The sequence below is a fragment of the Mixophyes fleayi genome, chromosome 4 (genome assembly GCF_038048845.1).
Source record: "Mixophyes fleayi isolate aMixFle1 chromosome 4, aMixFle1.hap1, whole genome shotgun sequence".
Taxonomy (NCBI): domain Eukaryota; kingdom Metazoa; phylum Chordata; class Amphibia; order Anura; family Limnodynastidae; genus Mixophyes; species Mixophyes fleayi.
In genome coordinates this window covers 279,072,225-279,092,515 of record NC_134405.1, presented here as the reverse complement: position 1 = coordinate 279,092,515, position 20,291 = coordinate 279,072,225, and the positions used below count along the sequence as shown (strand labels likewise).

Here is a 20,291-nt window from a genome sequence, read left to right as displayed (position 1 = left end):
GCCACTCTTTACATTCCTTTATCCACATTGCTTGCATCCATGATTTTTGTAACGAAACACATTCTTTGATGCAAATAAAAGATAATGTTCTTACTTTCCATTTTCTCATTGCTCTTACAAACATTTAAATTCAGTGCTAAACAGGTTAATTTATTAAAAAAAATGCTCATTTTAGAAAACTACAACAAAATAACTACAAAGAAGAACAGAACAATTTAAAAATAAACTAGTACCAATCAGCATGCCCATTCAGGTGTACAAACTATACCTGATTTACCTCCAGATCTGTTTTCTTCATCTGGTTCAAGAGCAGAATATGTCACTGAAAAGAGATGTATGTCTTGCTATGCTTCAGATGTAAAAATTGCCTCATTAAATTAATATTAGCATTATATGTAATAAATATAATGACCGCAGCTCTGTATACACTTATCAGTTACGTATACGTATGGACATCAAATGACACTCAGTGAACGCAGACAATTAAATTCAGTGGGACTTTTTAAGCTCATGAGTCTGTAATTTGATACTTGACTGCAATTTAAATGGCTAATGTACTTGCAGACAAAATTTGTCACTTGTGTTGTGTCATTTGCATTGGACAGTATTCATGACTTCAAGTACAATCAGGGGTATCCTGGCAAATTTTAGCCCAGGTGGCAAGAACTGACTTAGCAGCCTATTTTAGTTACATAACCCAAGGTAGCCTACTATAGGACCGGGCCAGGCGGCAGATGCCATTGTTTAACAATCTCTTTCAATGATATTCTGTGCTTTGGAATAATCGCTCCTCGTTGCAGGGAACACACTACTGTGGTATTGCGCCAATCAGTCGTTTATTGTCTGATTGGCCGGGGTAATCTGCTGAAAACACTTTAGTGTGTACCCCGCCTGTCAGGGCTCTAAATAAGTTCTAACCACTTTTTTTCACTCGACATTTACAAAGTTTACCTGAAGGTTAACAATTTCGTCCTCTTTTTGAGTATCACTGACTTGTGTCTACTTTGGAGAGACAGAACGGAGGACACACAGAAGCCAAGTACAGTTTAACGCTCTACATCAACGTCTGTTACAAATGCTACTGTTTTTGAGCTAGAGCTCCAGCTGAACATATGAATGTAAATATGCGTGCATCTGTTCTCTGCATACTCTCTGAGCGTATATGAGACCAGCTCTAGAGGAGCCCCTTTATGTTCAGCGCTTCCACATTTAAAGCACCATATTCTGTACTTACAAATGCTAGATAATCAGAATCATCAATTCTGTATTTTACAGAAAGATTTAGTGTTTTATCAGGATTTTTCTACATAAACCCAGGAGATAACATTTTATTTCCCAACACAAGGTGGCACTTTCACTGTTTAGATAGAAGCAAATTTTTGTAAACGCAACCATATTCAATGGATAAAAATTTCTTTTGAAATTACCTTATTGGCTTACTGCTCAGTATCCTATAGCCCCATAGTTTATATTTTAGCATGTTTTATATTTGTACAAAATGTTTAAGGCATTGTACTCTGGAGCCTAGAGAATTTCAGACCAAACAAAACCTTAAACTTGAGCAGTGGGCCACCTGACTGCTCGGTAGCAGCTACACAACACCTCTCTCAAACCTAGCTTCAAGCCCACAACAGCTGAGTGCTCCAGGTGGCAGCATGAGTGAAAGCAGCTCCTGATTGGATGATTATGGTACATCCACTTAAACCCTGATTAACCAACCTCCCTGCTATCTTTGTTTAGCTGCAAAATGGTCACTTCTTAGCAGGGAGACATCTGAAGGCGCACATAGCTTTTATTTTTACTTGAATTAACATTTCTCTATAATGTTCAATCACGTTCTACAGTTGTATACAACAGAGATAAGTGAAAAACATTGGTGTAAAATGTCAGACGCTTGACCAGCATATATAAACGAGAAAACATTTCCAACTAGTACTTTTACCAATAGCTTGCATTTATTACCTGTTGCCTTTTCGCAGCCATTACATTTAACTTCTCCACCTCAGCTTTTAACGCTTTGTATTGTATTCCTAGGTCCTGCTCTGTGCCAGCATTTCTTAATTTTGCGAGACCTTCTTCAACCTTACAAATAGATAAAGATGCTTAAGATTATGCATTAGTTTAATTACGTTTCTTTTAAAACTCACAAGTCTAAACTGGATACAGATGTATTCAATTCTAAAGAATGCATTACCACTTTCAGCTGAATAAGTAGTTTGTAGACATCAGCCATATCAGCCAATATAAGCAATCTTGTAACTGCCGATAACAAGGCACGTGCAGCTCGGACCATGTTTCCTCGCTTCACAGAGGAGCAAGGATCATCTGCAAATTCTTGAGAAGCGCTTCTCATTAACTCCCCTGAAAAAAGTATATAATTTTATTAGATCACAGTAGTTTTTAATTTCGTAAAACAATAAATACTTACAGATTTTAAAACCGTTAACCTTTAAAAAGAAGCTCATACAATATTTTAGGGGTTCTGGGTGGAGTTTGGCATGGTACAATAAGCTATAACTAAGAAAAAAAAATACGTTTTCACCAAGTATGTATCATTCACCAGATTCGCTGAGGTCCCCCCCATCTCAATAACAGTTCCACGCAGTCATTCTTTGCACCTTAGTCACTTGCAATTTTCTAAGGCTGGGCGGTTGTTGATGTCCCTCCCTCCAGAAGCATTAATGGGGAGGGGGGGGGATTGTAAAGCGCTACGGAATTTGCTGGCGCTATATAAATAAATGTTGATGATGTTGATGATGATTGGCATCAGTTAATATTACAGAGCAGAGCAGCATGGGACCATTCAAGGCATTGGGTGGACATTTTGGGTGGAATTACCCTTTAATTACAAACCCTTATAACTATTAAATGAAAAAACAAAGCAAAAAATATAATGTACAAAGGTCAATTTTTTTTACTATGTAGCAGCTACAGATTACAAATTTATGTGTTTCTCTTAACGCAAGAGCTCTTTTTCTCCCCATGACACGTGTGTGTGTCTGTGTATATAGCACTTATCTGGCCTCAAAGGTTCTACCATCTTCAGTACGGCTGCCGTACAGAGTACTAAAATCTATTTGCACTACTCAGTTTAAACCTCATGACATCTGGTTTGCAATGTGGTGGAGAGGACCGGCTACAGACATAGGGCTGCCTACAGCCGGCCCACTGCAGATGGTAGGAGCTTAAGTACAGACAAGTGCTATATTATTATTTATTTATAGAGCGCCACAGATTCCATAGCGCTGGAATTCGTATATGCGGTCACTAGACAGAGTATTTAGAAAACATGTAAAAGTAGGGTAGGGGTTATATTTTCAAAATATCCATAGATCCTGGTAGAAAAAAAAAAAAAAGACACAAAAATGTTGTTAGCTTTTAAGTCTGCTAATCGGCCCTGGGGCCCATGTTATGACATATTAATGTATTTCCTATAAATTACTATTAATTTGCAAAGTTACATGTATTATTTTTATAGAAACAAACACAAAAAAGCAAGCCCCAAATTGTATTTTATTAGTTACAGCAGTTTATTAGTCGTAAAAAAAAAAAAAAGGATTAGAAACAAATGGATTAAATAAAGACAAAATGAATGCTTCATTAAATATTTAAGTGTACAACATGTAAAAAACAGATAGTGAAAACCTATTTCACTTTAACACAATGGACACTGATTTAGTCACTATGACAACAACAATCATGTGTTCAAGCACTTATAAGTTTAGGAGCAATATACTGTGGGCGCAAGACATTCTGCCAGATCTGTGCTTAATATTAATAGGGACAATAAAAACATACAACAAAAACAAAGCCACAATATCATATTTATGGTCTGGCTCACCTTGAGGAGTACAACAAAAGGCATTGGCATCACTAAGCTCCTTTTTAAAACATTTTGAGCCAACTGGTATAATAAGTATTCTATACATGTTTAATAATGTAACTACTGGCACTACTGTGTTGCATCTCTTGCATTCTACAGATATTGTGTCATTTGTCTTTGACAATGCAAATATCTGAGGGCCCTAATTTAGATATATTGTGTATACAGAATAACATAATTCCCATTTGTTATCAGAACATTCATAATTTGTAAGGGCACTGATCAAAAAGTGTTGAAAAATGGCAAAGGAATGCTGACCCATTTTCACTCCAGTGTGCAAAGGAAAACATTAAGCTGAATTTGACGTCATGTTCCTTGATCCATTCAGACTTGTTACAGAAAACATTACATTGTTGAAAAATACAATGAGTAGAAAGGTACACTAAAGCCATGAAATATCCTCTTGTACTAAAAACTATGCTTTAATCATATAAAGGAAGCCAATGAGTAACACAAAAACAGCAGTTTTTGTGTGATTATAATGCACCTATCAGTGTGACTAAGATTAATCAGATCAGGCAGCACTTTTTCAGTCTTTCGATATCTGTACTCCACCACTCACACGTTTTGAGCCTGCAGTATTGAAACTGTAGGTTAATGGGCTGCCATACTCTAATGCCTGAAAATTATGACGAGTATGGTTCTGACATGCCTTTTTGGTAACACTAGAAGCAGACTAGGATGGTCTGTTTCTTTGAATAAGCCGAAGATCCTGCCTATATTTTTGACTAAAAATCAAGTTCACATAGATCCGCAATCTGTTCTGCTGCCATGTTAAATACTTCAAATCCAATTATGGTGACAGTAAGAGATTTACTATCTGTGACAGGATGGACCACCTATGCCACCCTGTCTGTTGTTGCTGGAAACCGGCTGGGCTTTCTTTCCCACCATCCCCTTTCGTTATTCTGAATACACCCCTCCTGCGCAATAGGAGGAGCCTGCTGCCACCACTTGACCTTTATAGCATCCATGACCACGTTCCTTCTGGGTAACTGTTGCTGCTAGTGTATTCCCGTGCTGGTACACTTGGGCTGGTACCCCTGAACGCTTACTATGGATCAGGGTGCTGTGGATGGATCCTCCATGGCCTATCACACTGGCCAGAGATGTTGGGTAGCAACAGAACGGTGGTACTGGAGAGCTAGGTCCAAACCTCAGTAACAGCCAGAGGACAGATTAGATTTAGGGTCTAATCTGTAGGTCATAGGATTACAGCAATATTGAAGAAGTTGTCAAGCAGGGTCTTGAGCGAAATAAACATCACTCTTTGCTTCAAGTGTCCTGACAAGGAACAGTTCCACTGATTAAACGTAACAGTGGTCAGGTCAGATGGAACATCAGAATGATACATTTCAATTTACAGGGGCTCTATTTTTGTACAGTTTTAGACACATCCTCACAGGCTATTTTTAAAATCAGGATATAATTTGTTAATCCAAACATGGATTCACAAGCAATGCAAAGATAACAATATTTACGCTTATCTGTGATATCCTAAAACCTTGCTGTGATTTCCTGCATCTTACAGTGGACATCTGACAGCAAGTCTAATTACCCCTTCCCTTCCCTTAAGGGGTATTGGACACTCACATCAAAAGGTCTAATCAACATGAGATTAGCATGGGTGCTTTTTTCCCAACAGTTGCAGAATACACACTTCCTCCAAAGAGAAGAATTCCCCAAGAAAAGTTGCAACCCCAAACAAGGCATTTCCTTACACCAAGATATACAAAAGACTTTCTAAACAAAGGCTTATTGTATCAGATATATACATCAGAAATAATGCATTTCATCTAGCAAGGTTAAAACAGAAAAAAATTAATTTCCTCCCTTGGTCTCAGAAATAAAGATTTCACAATATCAAAAATAAGTGCATTGGCAATTATATAAATAAGCACCCTGCGCTATTTCCTTTAAATAAATTTATACCATAAGTTACTTGTAAGTGATCCAGTCACACTATCTTTTTAAGGATTTCCTGGTTTAGTAACTACACCTATCCATTAGATATTTCATATTAGTCTATATAACTCAAGGCTTGTGCAAATGAAGTATAGTGACCTGGAACGGATAAATTTAAGTTAAGTATGGTTTAGGAATAGTTGGCAAATTATTTTCACAAGTTTCTGTATTTACAGTTGGTGATTGAATAATTTATTACAATCTATCATAGGTGCCATATAGATTTGAGAAATAAATAATTTCAGGATGCTCAATGTGAACAGTTGAATGTTAACTGTTCAGAGAACATTCAAAAGATTTAGTAGTAGACAAAGCTGAGAAGTTGTCCTTGGCCAAATAAGGTTTTAGAAATATGCTCTACACTGTCCTGATGTTATTGTGAGCTTCACACACATATAATACCTATGAGTATAATGTTTGGAGGAATTATATATATGTGTATATATGGTTATGCCGCTACTAGAAAAGCAGCGATTGGTCTAACTCACGTGACCCCTTCAAGTCAATTATCAATTACTTCCCTGTTTGTAAATCTGAGCCATTATTGGCTAAGAAAGGTCATTTGATCGTCTACTATTTTAACACAGTGCTAGGAAATTTTTTTAAAAAAAAGGCCTGCATGTGTTCTCAATGAGACAATTCTAATTGTGAATATTTAGGAAACATATCTATAATTCACTATTTTTTTTTAGAACATTAGAAGTAACAAGTAGTCATGTTGTTGACATGTGGAAACTGCAGGTGTGTTGTGATGTTTGAATTGATTTGCGTACTGATGGCTTTCTGGTCTATATTCAATAAGTTGCTGCTTACAGAAGGGACTTTTTTTATTGCTACAACTATCATTATTACTATTTTTCAAATTGTGAATGATATGAAAAACGCGTGAAAGGTAAACGCCTATACTCAGCTGTTGGGAGTTGCCTTAATTAACTTGCTGGTTATTTAAACTCTGCACAAATCTGCAAGCATATTTGTCTTGTTGAAAACCTTCTCTAAGTATTGTGGCTCTGTGAACAAGCTCCTGGGAATTGTAGCTCCCCAACAAATGTTGGGATTCATTAGTCCAGATCTATACTGTTACAACTGTGAGGGACTGTAAGTTCCAAATGTATGTAGAAACTTGTTGTTTGGAATATTAGAATCATCAGATTATGGAGCATTGATTGCCATTTGTTTTAAAACGCACTGCTGTGTTATATGATAGCATATTTTATTGCTATATGTGTTTTAATTTATTTGATTAAAATGTGTATATTATATATCACAATAGGTATATTTATATTTTGTTATTCGCCAGACACTTCAGAGCTGTCAAAGTTATTTCTTATTTAACTTTTTAACACAAAGGTTGCAGTCTCTATTTGTTTATAGCTGCTTGTCTTAGATAAAGTTTTTTGTGTGCCTATAGGTTTTTTTTTTGTGATTTTATACCAAAAATGCTCATATGTGAATTAACTGTCTCTTTGTGGGAGAGGGAGAGGGAGGGAGAGAGAAGAGGGGGAGAGAAAGAGAGAGAGAGCGCAAGCTACATACATGGAACAAGGCTCCCCATGACATCATTGATCCCACCAACTCTATAAAAATAATCACAATACAGTGTTCTCGCTCTCATTTGTTCAGCCCATAAATCTGCTACCTTCACTGTGCCTAAATGTGATAGGTCAACCTTAAACCAAATATTGCTCATATGTTAGATAACTGGGCCATTCATCTCAAACAAAGGCAATAGCTTCAATGTATACTGGAGTTTAAATTTACACAAGTGGTTGAAAACAAGGTTTGTGACTGACACAGCACAGATTGGGTAGAATATCATTCCTATGATACAATCTTCTAATACACCACATACCTTGTTTCCGAACATCTTCGACTGCATCTATCAACTCCTGCTTGAGAAACTGACTATCCTTAGCTATTTTGTCTCCTTTATCCAAGAAATTTTGAGTTGCTTGCTCAACAGATGCAGCCAAAACATGAGCTTTTTTAGAACGACCTTTCTTCTTATTTGACGGACCCTTATTGCTGGTGTTCACCAAGGTTGTTACCTATGTATAAATAATATTTCAAAATGTTACATCACAAATAAAACACCACCAAAATAAAATGGTATATTTTTCTATTTTATAGAACTTTGAAATAGCATGTTGATGGTCATGCATACAATGCCCATCCCATGAAGAGAAAATATACTCTGATGTTAAAAGAAGCAGGTACTGTTGGATACTTGAACATTGTGGGCCTGATTTAGAGTCGACGGAATCTACATGTAACTCGTAAGTGAAAATGACATCCCGTAATTTATACAGTATTCCAAGTAACATGGATCTTCGGATCTGTGCAACTATGCAAATTGCACAAACACACCTCTTTATCTGCCTTATGGGCCGGTGTGCATGATACACCTAAGTGTATCAGTCACAGCTGCCCTGTAAAGCAGATTAATGAATAAAAAAAAAAATATTGTTTTAAAAATAAAAAAAGCAGTAGGGTTGCTTAAGCTGTTCGAGAGGGAGTGTAGAGATTTTTTAAAAATGTAATAATTTTTTAAAATCTTTTTTTAATACTGCAAGGTCTATTGCACCAGCAGAAAGCACCCACAAAAGATTCCTCTCCTAAAGACCTATTTGTACAGTGCATGAATACGCCTTTACATTGCTAGCCTCGCCCACTAACTTTCCCGTTCCACCTCTCTAAGTGCAAAAAGGTGCAAGCGGGAGACCCATCTCAGTCTGGATGCAAACGGAGACGGATCATTGGATAAAAGTGCTATTTGCTCTGATTATTTGGACTTGCCCTCGACTCTAAATAAGGCTCTGTGTATTTAACAAACTATTTAAGCTAGATTGGCAGCTGTATTACAATATACTTATTAGATCATAAAAGAAAACTTTTATAGGAAAAACATTCTCCCTTCATCTCTTAATAAGAGTGCATCAGGAGTGTAAAGTATGGGAAAAATATGTATTGTGAAAATCTGCTGAAAAAAACTACCCTGTGAAAATGGTACACGTGGGTACCGGAACCTAAATATAAATATAAAGATATAATGTCTCATAAGCTGGATACCCGTGAACGGATATCTCACCCATTCCCTCTAGACCTGAAAATGCTGCATTTTGTCACCAAATGGATGGTATTCAATCAGTTTAAATAGATTACTAATGTTTTTCTCAGCAAGTACCACTTTGATGTTTACCAAATAACCCTTGCATCTAAAAAGGTTCATCAAACACCTCTTCAATGATGTAAATATTTGCAAAATATCTATTTATATCTGTAACTTAACAATTACTTTTTCATATTTGCTTTATTACTAGTACAGAACAGTTTTTGTTGCATTTAGCATTCTGAAATACTCTTGTCTTATTCTTGCCTGTTTATTATGTTCATTTTATTTATAATATATATATATAAAACTTTTGTAATCATGAATATATGAGGGATGAAAAAAACTTGTTAAAATTATTTATCAGCTAAAATAGAATGCTGATGATAGGTTTGCTGCCCTATACCTTAGTACAAAAATACATATTTATATTGAGGTGTTTACTGCCTCAAATAGAACACTTTGCATAATAAAAAATATTCTACTAACAGAATGGCATAATGGATACATTGGTGCCTCAAAAATATTCAAATTATTAGTTTAAACATTCCCTGGAAGTATTTGTAATCATTCATCTGTACAGTACCATTCTGTTTGTTTTCAGCACAATTGCACTTAGGTATAGACTGAATATCAAATGCTGTTACAAAAAAGTCTGCATAATACTGAACATAATGAAAACACTTATTTACATACTTATTAACTCTTAATAACTCTGTCTTGTTCTTTGAAAGGGCAGGGAAGCCAAGCTGTGGTTGGCCTTTTTTAAAACTTACTAAAAACCCAATTTATTTTTTTTTATATGTATGTGTGCTTGCCAAGAATCAGAGCACCTGTTTTATTCAGTCTCCATTTCCTTCTCATCTGTATTTAGCCAATTTTGAAGAAGATTTAGAACAACCTGTATAGTTGATCAGAACATTCACAACAACACAAAGCATTTCAGTTGAGTTTGTTGATCATGTGTCCGGCGCTAACAATGTGGCTGTCAGTGACCTGTCCATAGTACGAAAATTTGGCTGCAAGTCACAGGGGCAGTATCATGACGTGGAAGCAGCAAGTTTTCCCAATACCACAAACTATCAATGTGAGAAGTTAGTCAAACTGGCACAGGAAGACTGGAGGGAGAGGGAGAACTTAAATCGGACACTTAAGAATTTTCTTTTTTTTTTTAATTATTTGACCTGGGTCTTTGTCATTCACAAACACTGGTTATCACGTCATCAGGACCACAATGTCGTCATGATGATGCACGGGGATAAATCACTTTCTCCATGTTTCTAAATACTGGTGGTTGACACCAGCGCATTGAAGCCATTAGCTGCAGCTTAAAACACAATGGAATGTAGGGCCATACAACATAGATTCAGTGGCACATGTCTCAACATTGAGGGAATTAGAAGGGTTATAGAAGCATGATGTGCACTCCTGTTATTAGGATCTGTTAGAGCATGTTAGCTACTATTAGGGCCACTTTACAATATATCCATTAACTGCTGGCCATAAGGAAGACCTATTTTTCCCCACGAAGCTGACACATTGCACACATAAATATTGGTTCACGGAGATACAAAACAATGCCTGTTACAATGTTTTTGTTTGTTTTAATAAACATAAGCTATGAGCTGCAGCTCCTGTCACATTTGCATGTGGCGCTCAGATGCTTCAAACTTCAGGGCATTCCCACTATATTTGTTTGTGGGCACTGATCATTTCTATACAAGCTGCTCTTGGCTAAAAAAGGTCATTTTATATGCAAGATTTGATTGCCAAGTTACCCAGCTTAACAAACTCTATATAATAAAGAGTTTTGTGACATTTGCAAATCATATGCTTTTCAATTCTGCTCTACTGAATAGGACTTCTTCTAATGAATCCTTCTGTGCCGAGGAAGTCCGATTCACATTTAAAGTGCAGTCTATCTACCAGTTGTAGGTAATTCTGCTTTATTGCGTAGGACAGGACTGATTGAGACTTCCTGATCTGTTAGCTCCAGCTTCAAATAAGGGTGGAAATCAACTGCTTTAAGACAACAGCAACATACATTAAACGGCAAACCATGACAGCGATTTCTTTCAGTTATACATTTACTCACTTTTTCTTATTTAACAAACTAGTCAAAAAGGTATAAAATTAAATTCATTCATTGTACAACAGAAATATGTATGTGTCATTTTTACTAACAAAGCTTGATGGAGAAAAACAGACAACCAATAAGTGTGTAAAGTAAATAAATCTTTATGCTCACATACCTGGGTAACCAGAGGCTCCAGCAGTCTCTCAACTGCCAAGGTACGAATTTCTAAGCTTTTTGGATCCCATTTAAAATTGATATTGCCTGCATTTAGAGTCATTTCTAAAGAGAAAGAAAAACAAACAATATAAACAACTTAAGCACATGGCGATCCTCATATATAGGCTTGTTTTTCCTTTGCCGGCAGGCAGTCTATCGATTAACACAGTAGTGGACAATATGGGTGAACATACCCTATTGCCATCCTCTACACTGCTAACGCAAGACAACAACCTTCTGACCAACATTGCAACACACACAGCCCACTCAGTACTTTTACCTTTGCAGTCTGGCTGGTCCATTGTGCAATATGATGTAGCACATGCCCTTGTGTTTCTAACTCCCATTGTCCTATAGATTGTAAGCTTTCGAGCAGGGTTCTCTTACCTCTCTGTCTGTATGTATTACCCAGTATTGTCTTATTAATGTTTGTTCCCAATTGTAAAGCGCTACGGAATTTGCTGGCGCTATATAAATAAATGTTGATGATGATGATGATGATGATGAACATACAGCATCTAGCAATGTAAACTTTCAAGATTAAGCAGCCATTTGTAGGTCAACCTGCAGCTGTGAAAGTACAAACAGTCCTGGCTGGATGCTTATCCTCAGAGTGGATGTGTGGCCCCTTGTGGAAACAAAAGCCACCAAACAGACCAATGAAAAACGCAGTGTTGCCCACTACTGATCTAACAATCTCCAGATGGGCCTTGCTAAACAAGTTGGAGCTTTTGACCGACAATGGCAGTCCTTGATTTTGAAAGTTACAGAATAGATTTCATATTTATTAACATCAAATGAGATGAGCAAAAAAACACACAAACACACCTATCATCATTATCATCATCAACATTTATTTATATAGCGCCAGCAAATTCCGTAGCGCTTTACAATTGGGAACACACATTAATAATACAATACTGGGTAATACATACAGACAGAGAGGTAAGAGAACCCTGCTCGAAGGCTTACAATCTATAGGACAATGGGAGTTAGAAACACAAGGGCATGTGCTACATCATATTGCACAATGGACCAGCCAGACTGCAAAGGTAAAAGTACTGAGTGGGCTGTGTGTGTTGCAATGTTGGTCAGAAGGTTGTTGTCTTGCGTTAGCAGTGTAGAGGATGGCAATAGGGTAATCTAGGGAAATTAAGATGATGGTTGAGGAATATCATAACCTTGTCTGAAGATGTGGGTTTTCAGTGAACGCTTGAAGGTTTGAAGACTAGAGGAAAGTCTTACTGTGCGAGGGAGGGAATTCCACAAAGTAGGTGCAGCCCGGAAAAAATCCTGTAACCGAGAATGGGAGGATGTGATGAGAGTGGAGGAGAAATGTAGATCTTGTGCAGAACGGAGGTGTCGAGTAGGAAGATATTTCGAGACAAGTGAGGAAATGTATGTCGGTGCAATTTTGTTGATGGCCTTGTATGTTAGTAGAAGAATTTTATATTAGATTCGTTGAAATACAGGCAGCCAATGTAAAGACTGACAGAGTGGCTCAGCAGAGGAATAACGCTTTGTAAGGAAAATCAGTCTAGCCGCTGCGTGCAAAATAGATTGTAGGGGTTCAAGTCTGACTTTGGGAAGACCAGTAAGGAGGGAATTGCAATAGTCGATGCGGGAGATGATGAGTGCATGAATTAATGTTTTTGCGGTGTCTTGTGTCAGATATGTGCATATTCTGGAAATGTTCTTTAGGTGTATGTAACATGATTTAGATATAGAGTTGATGTGGGGAATAAACGACAGTTGTGAATCAAAGATTACCCCTAGGCAACGAGCTTGTGGGGTGGGATTTATGGTCATGTTATCGACAGAAATAGAAATGTCAGGCAGGAAGCTTCTGTTCTTGGGTGGGAATATTATTAATTCAGTTTTTGAAAGATTGAGTTTGAGTTGGCGAGAAGACATCCAAGATGAAATGGCAGAAAGACAGTCAGTAACGCGAGACAACACAGATGGTGAAACATCAGGAGAGGATAGATAAATTTGTGTATCATCCGCATAGAGATGATACTGAAATCCAAAGGAGCTTATTAGTTTTCCAAGAGAAGTGCTGTAAATAGAGAATAGCAGAGGACCTAGGACTGAGCCTTGTGGAACTCCAACTGATAAAGGAAGTGGAGCAGAGGTGGATCCAGAGAAATTAACACTGAAAGAGCGATTAGATAGGTAGGATGAGAACCAGGATAGGACAGTGCCTTCAAGACCTAGGGATTGCATCGTTTGTATGAGGAGAGAGTGGTCAACAGTGTCAAATACAGCAGAGAGATCCAGGAGAATTAGAAGAGAGTATTGGTTATTATTTTTTGCTGTGATCAAATCATTGACAACTTTGGTCAGCGCAGTCTCTGTGGAGTGTTGAGAGCGAAAGCCTGACTGAAGAGGATCCAATAGGTTGTTTGCTGTAAGAAAGTGTGTGAGGCGTGTGTAGGCAATTCTCTCGAGAAGCTTGGAGGGACATGGGAGCTGGGAGATGGGGCGGTAATTTATGAGAGAGTTAGGGTCAGAATTCTGTTTTACTTTAAAAACAGACTATACAGGATTAAGGCTTTTACATACAAGGTAGTGTGATATAATCAATGTTACAAAAATACAATGCCCGATTAATGAACTCCCCCTTTAATCAACATTTTTATTTCTCCTAGTGGAATCACCTACCTGCCTCTCTATGAATTAGAAATACAATCACTGTGTCTAAATATATTACTGAACATATGAAACTATTGGAGAGCTAAGCAACAGTGGAAGGAAGGTAGATTATTCAATTAGGAACTCAAGCATCTGGCAGCTCTGCCCATGGTAGCAGTAATATGTAGTGCATATTGTTGAATGTTCTGTTGTGTTCTGCATGTGCACTGCTGTAGGGAGGAATTCTGTAAGAATACGGGCTGTTGTCATTTTTGTGGGCTGGTATTTTTTTTTGTGTGGGCGTACAGTGTACAATGATTAACATTTATTTATACAGCACCAGCATACTCCACGACACTTAACAAGTGGAACTGGAATGAATATAAGTTTCTGTGAAAACAGTCTGGCAGCTGTATTCAAAATAGATTGTAATGGTGAAAGACTGCTTAGGGGAAGACTATTAAGGAGGTAATTTAAATAGTTAATAATGGGAGATAACGGGTGCAGGGATTATTTAATATTTGCAGTGTGTACTCTACAGCTTTTCAGTGGGCACAGACTATAGAAATGCCTTTTATTGCAGAGGCCGATGTGGAAATTATTACATTTAAAATAATATATAGCATCTGAACTTTGACACTAACAGAAATAACTTCTTGTACAAATTTAAGTGATCCGGCCACAGTAGGTCAGGTAATATTTCTTATTTTTCTGTAGTGTAGAGGATTACAGGCTTTGTGGGTCCTGGCGATACACTATACATGGTGTAAGCGGAGGACTAGGTTGGATACCCAAGGAAAACCAGTCTTCTAACTCTGAGAGGTGACCTGGTTTGTATAATTTAAATGGCACACGTCAGTATGCATGCACACGTGCTGCCTCACAGGTCAAAGGATGCCAAAGGATGGAATAGGCCACAGAACTGCCTTTAGCATTCCCTGTTCCTGGAGAAACTAGTGCAGTTACCGTCACTCGATTACTATGTACTGCAGCCAGATACCTTGTAAAGGATGGAGAATGAGTACAACCCCAAACAATTAAAGAGCACCCGCTCTAGGAAACCCCTAAGTTAATGGTGCTTTATGGTTCCTGCATTGCTCTTATAGCTAGCTGTTAGTAATAGCCTGTCCTTTCAGTACTCTTTTCTGGCTTGTAGATGGGAAGGAGAGCAAACTAATACAACAAAGTCTACCAAGGAGGATCCGTGTGCAATGCAAGACACAAAGGGCCCGATTCATGTTCGAACGCAACTTGCATGTAAGTTGCATTTTTTAAAAAAGCATGCAACTTGAGCATAATTTTGGGCATATTCATATACAAGTGTATCTCAAGATACTTGCCATACATAGACACACATAACAGACTGCAGTATATGCACATGCATATGTACAATAAAATGTCACATCAGAAGGCATAAAACATCTCTTAAATATGTATATGAATATTATTTTCAAATATTATTTTTTTTATAATTTTTTTACATTACATTAAAAAAAAAGATTATTTCAATGCGTAATGTACATACAATGTGTTTTAATAGTCTTAGTTGCATACAGTAATACTGTGATGGCTACTGGCACGCATACGTGTAATTTTTAAATCAAAGCCTATGCCATGTCAGTCATTACTATCAGTGGGAATTTACACAAGCCCTGTAGTGGATGTAAACGTTATGGGTAAAACAAACATACTTGTGACAAACTCAGGACTGGAAACAGTCACACCTGCGTAGGATCAACCTTACTATATCTGGGCTATGCAAGTCCATCCCTACTCTTCCTGGTTCCGCCGCTCAAGTTGTTAACAAGGATGTCAGTTCCGTGCAGACATGAATTGCATGCAATTGTGTTCATTGGTGCCATGTTAGTTTCTGGGCATGTGTAGAGCTATTTCACACAAAATACGCTATGCAAGTAAACGGACATTCAAAGATGAATTAGGCCCAAAGAGAGCAAGGTCCTAGACAAGTATGGAATTTAAAGATAGATGCTCTCAATCAGAGTGGGATTCTTCAAGGAATGAATCTGGTGAGATTAATGAAACACCTTGGATATTTAATCTAGAATATGTAGAAATTTTGCTCAAACACATACAAGTCTATGGGTATGAATGAAGAATCAACTTCCATGGTGGCTCAGAAAACTCTTTTTGAGTATTTCAGTAGAAGGGGGAATGTGTGTCCCAGAACATCAAGTTGTAAAAGTACTTCTAAGGAATGGGCACAGGTGGGAATGCTTCAGTCTAACTCAAAGAGATTAGAACGCATGTGCCTCTTCATCAGTGAATGGATGCTGAAGTGAAGCTAGGTTCCGAAGGTGGACACAGATATAGCTTTTATGTCGACCAGAACTACTATCCCTCTTAAGATGGTAGACCTCTAAGGTATGCCATGGATTGAAAGGGAGAGGCTTTGTTTTTTTTGTTGTTTTTTTTTTTTTTTTAACGAGTAAAATTTTTATTGGTTTTTTCAAGGTTTGTCAAAAGGGGTACAGAAAAAAAAAAGGGGAAAGGGTAAAGAGTACATAAAGGGGATGGAACACATACACAATATTTTTGAGAGAAAATACAGCGTCAAAGTTCAAAGCAATTGACTATACGTTGTGTACATTCGGCTTGATTAATACTTTACACCCCATCAAACAAAGGATCATTCACCAGCGTCGTTATCATTAGAGGGTGAGGTAAGTGAGCGTGATGGATTTCTTGTTGTTTTTTTTAAAGACACTTCATATTCCATCTGGAACTACAATGAAGTCAGGCATGGCCATGGCCTCAGTGGCCATAGCACTCAGATTGTGGGGAGAAACACTCTATACAGATGTCAAAGAGAAAAGTATTGAAGTTATGCAGAGATTAATAAAGTGTGTGTGTGTCTGTGTGTGTGACAACATTGCTTTTTCAGCAAGGTTAATGACATCAGCAGCGGTGGCTAGGAGATTTGTCTAGTTATGCCCCTGGGCAGCAGATGCTCAGTCAGTCAAATAAATAATCTAGACAATATTGCATTTGCATTTAGCTCTTTCGAGATAAATTAGAATTCATAACACAGAAGAAGTCTTCAGGGGGTTATGATACCATTTGTGATGGTATTGGAGATCAAAATACTTCCACTCTTCCTCATCTCATCAACACTTCAGACATGAGACTTTAAAGGCCAGTAACACAATAGACTAGACAGGATAATCTTACTACATACAAACAGTCCTTTAGAGCATTTAGACTTAAGGAAAGGTTGACAAATCAAGAGAGCTCCACAATGACTATTGCCAGAATCAGTCTCCATTATCACCAGTACAGAACAGAATCACATAGTATGCAGAGATATGGACCCACGCTATCTCAAATCAATTGGTTTTATACATTATAATAAATGGATAAAATATAGTTTCATCAGTATCCAAGGGGAAACTTCTATGTTCCATCAACCCCAAAAGAGTTAGCCTTAAACAACAGCAAACTTGAAGGAAGGTCTGAGCAATTTCTCTTGTTCTTTCAGATCAAGAGGACCTCATCAGAAAATAGCAAGGAGCATAATTCTGGATTTGAGGAGACTCAACAGGTTTGCCAGACACTATGACATGGAGTCTGTGAATTCTATCCTGACGTCCATCAGCAAAAGGGATTTTCTCATGTCCCTAGACCAGGCCTGTCCAACCTGCGGCCCTCCAGGTGTTGTGAAACTACAAGCCCCAGCATGCTTTGCCAGTAGACAACCAGTTGGTAGCTGGAAGGGCATGCTGGGACTTGTAGTTTCACAACACCTGGAGGGCCGCAGGTTGGACAGGTCTGCCCTAGACCTTCGGGATGCCAATTTTCGTATCTCTGTTACAGTTTATTACAGGAAGTTCTTCAGATTCTTAGGAAAGACAGCAGATTCAACTGAAAGGAAATCACCTCAGAATATTGTCAGACAAAAGGACTGTTGTGAAACTTCATAAATCAACAGGGAGGTACCAGAAGCAGAATCATATTGGCAGAAGTAGTGAAAATCATGTCTTGGACAGAAAAAAAATCGGAAGGCACTCACATGTAGAATGCAAGTATAACAGAATAGCTGATTACATCAGTTGAAGAAAGTGCATCCAGGAAAGTGGACTCTGCAGTGTTGCAGCTAATATTAGAAACACTTAGGGCTAGATTTACTAAGCTGCGGGTTTGAAAAAGTGGGGATGTTGCCTATAGCAACCAATCAGATTCTAGCTGTCATTTTGTAGAAGGTACTAAATAAATGAAAGCTAGAATCTGATTGGTTGCTATAGGCAACATCCCCACTTTTTCAAACCCGCAGCTTAGTAAATCTAGCCCTTAGGCTTCCCCAGGAGGATATCATGGCAACAAACAAGTATACCAAGGAAGCCAGGTAGTTCTCTTGTGACAAAGTTCTAGAGTCAGAGGGAATTTTCACCTAGATAAGTTATGTCTTTAATCTATTTACACACTCATTACTCACATTCTAAAAAAAGATCAAAACAGAGAAAGCAGAAGTAAATGCACACATTGTCCCTGGTTTTTGGTAGCCTGGGAGATGCTCCTGATACAACCATGCCCTCAACCTCTTCAGCCAGATCTCCTGCACCAAGGACAAATTTTTCATTGAAATATAGAGCTTTAATGGCATGGATATTGAGCAGGGACACTCAGAAATAAGTGATCAAAACACTTTTACAAGAGAGAAAGAGCTCTTCACTAATCTATTAGAGTTTGGAAGAAGTTTATCATGGTGGTAGTCATTACACCAACTACCACAAACCCTATAATACTTACCCCAACAAGGATTACCCGACCATCTGTTTCCCTAGACAGTTGTAAACTTGAACGTTTATTAAACTGATTTGCAAGAATTCCGATCACATAACATGCACGTCACTTTTAAAAGCGATAGTATTATTTCTGGTCTTAAAGGGATAATTTAAGGAGGCGCCGCCTCCATAATTTAAAACCCTTACTAAAACACATTGTAGAGCCAGCGCCTCCTTAAATGATCCCTTTAAGATCTGAAATAATACTGTCGCCCTTAAAAGTGACGTCATTTTACAACTGTGTTGGGAAACAGACCATTGGGTAATCCTTGTTGGGATGTTATCGGGTTTGTGGTAGTCGGTATACCATACCCAACCCGTTTATCATGTAGTGTCAGTTTAAATTCAATCCAAATGCAGCAACTTTTCTACAAGATGGATTCGGCAAGGGTCTTGTCTTTTCTACACTCAAAATACAAATATCAGCAAAAGTAACTTTTTAGACACCAAATTAGTATCAGGTTAATTGATTATTCAATTCTACCAAGCAGTGAATAGGATTCATCCTTTCATTAGGTTATTTGTGGCTCCATGGGACTTCAATTTAGTCCTCAACACGGCTGAGGTTTTTGACCCACTACAAGAGGTTTCTCTGAGATAAATGACACTAAAGGTAACGCTGCCTGCAGATATGAAGAATTACAAGCATGGTGGTACAAGGAACCCTATCTGAATATTTATGCATGTAAAGTGGTATATAATAAGACTCTGCCAAAAGCAGTACCTAAATCCCTTATTAATCAGGAAGTTGTACTGCCATGCTTTTGTCCACTACATAATGATGAAGAACAAATAAAGATGCACTAATAGAACTTTATTAGAGCAATTGCTATAGATTTATCCAGGACAGGATTTAGAAGCAAGAAACAACTCTTACACGACCTCAGAAAGGGTATGCAGTGTTCTCCCCAGCACCTATTTCCCGGGTGCTTCACCCGGCTGCTTTTACTTACCAACCGGCTCTTGGGAGTCCAACAGAGTCATACTACAATAGAATAAACTATTGTTTTCCTATTAGAACAAACACTATGTGAACATTACAGCCAGCAGTGTAGATTAGACCACCAGTTCTGGCAGGTGTGGGCAATAACCTCCAACATATTTCAATATTATTAGAAAGTATTACAACTGCCCCCACCCAGCAACTTCTTAATGCCACCTGGCTGGCAAAAATCAGATACTGCCTCACCAGCAGCCCTTTCACATGGTGGCCTCCATTTCACCCACACCACCAGACCTGGTGTCAGACAAGGAGTTGGGTGGGACTACTTCTCTCCCCCGAGTGCACATTCACAGGTTAACCAAATGTCCCATCACTCACATTCACATCTTTTGAAGTACATAATGTTAGGATTTTTAACCCTTTCTCTATGCATGTTGCTGTGATCTATTCCCCCTCCCCCCACCCCGGACCACGCAAACAATTTCTTGAACATTTCTCTGCATGGCTCCCTCACTTCTTATCCTCCAACATCCCCACCATCATTATGGGTGATTTCAAAATCCGTATTGCGAATCCACGTTCCAATGCTGCTTCAAAATTGTTCTCTCTAACCTCCACACTTGACTTTTCCCAGTGGATTGAATCCGCTACTCATCAGGATGGTC

General features: G+C 38.1%; 1 protein-coding gene across 1 annotated transcript in view; it reads right to left on the bottom strand.

Annotated features, from left to right (window-relative positions):
* CTNNA1 (catenin alpha 1) overlaps positions 1–20,291 on the bottom strand; it is a 93,242-nt gene that overhangs the window by 61,476 nt on the left and 11,475 nt on the right. Inside the window, exons 2-5 of the mRNA XM_075209780.1 lie at positions 11,210–11,313; positions 7,701–7,896; positions 2,195–2,361; positions 1,963–2,082 (exon numbers count right to left, since the gene is read on the bottom strand). Of these exons, the coding sequence (XP_075065881.1) occupies positions 1,963–2,082; positions 2,195–2,361; positions 7,701–7,896; positions 11,210–11,311 (585 nt within the window). The 5' untranslated portion in view covers positions 11,312–11,313. The remainder of the gene's footprint in view (positions 1–1,962; positions 2,083–2,194; positions 2,362–7,700; positions 7,897–11,209; positions 11,314–20,291) is intronic.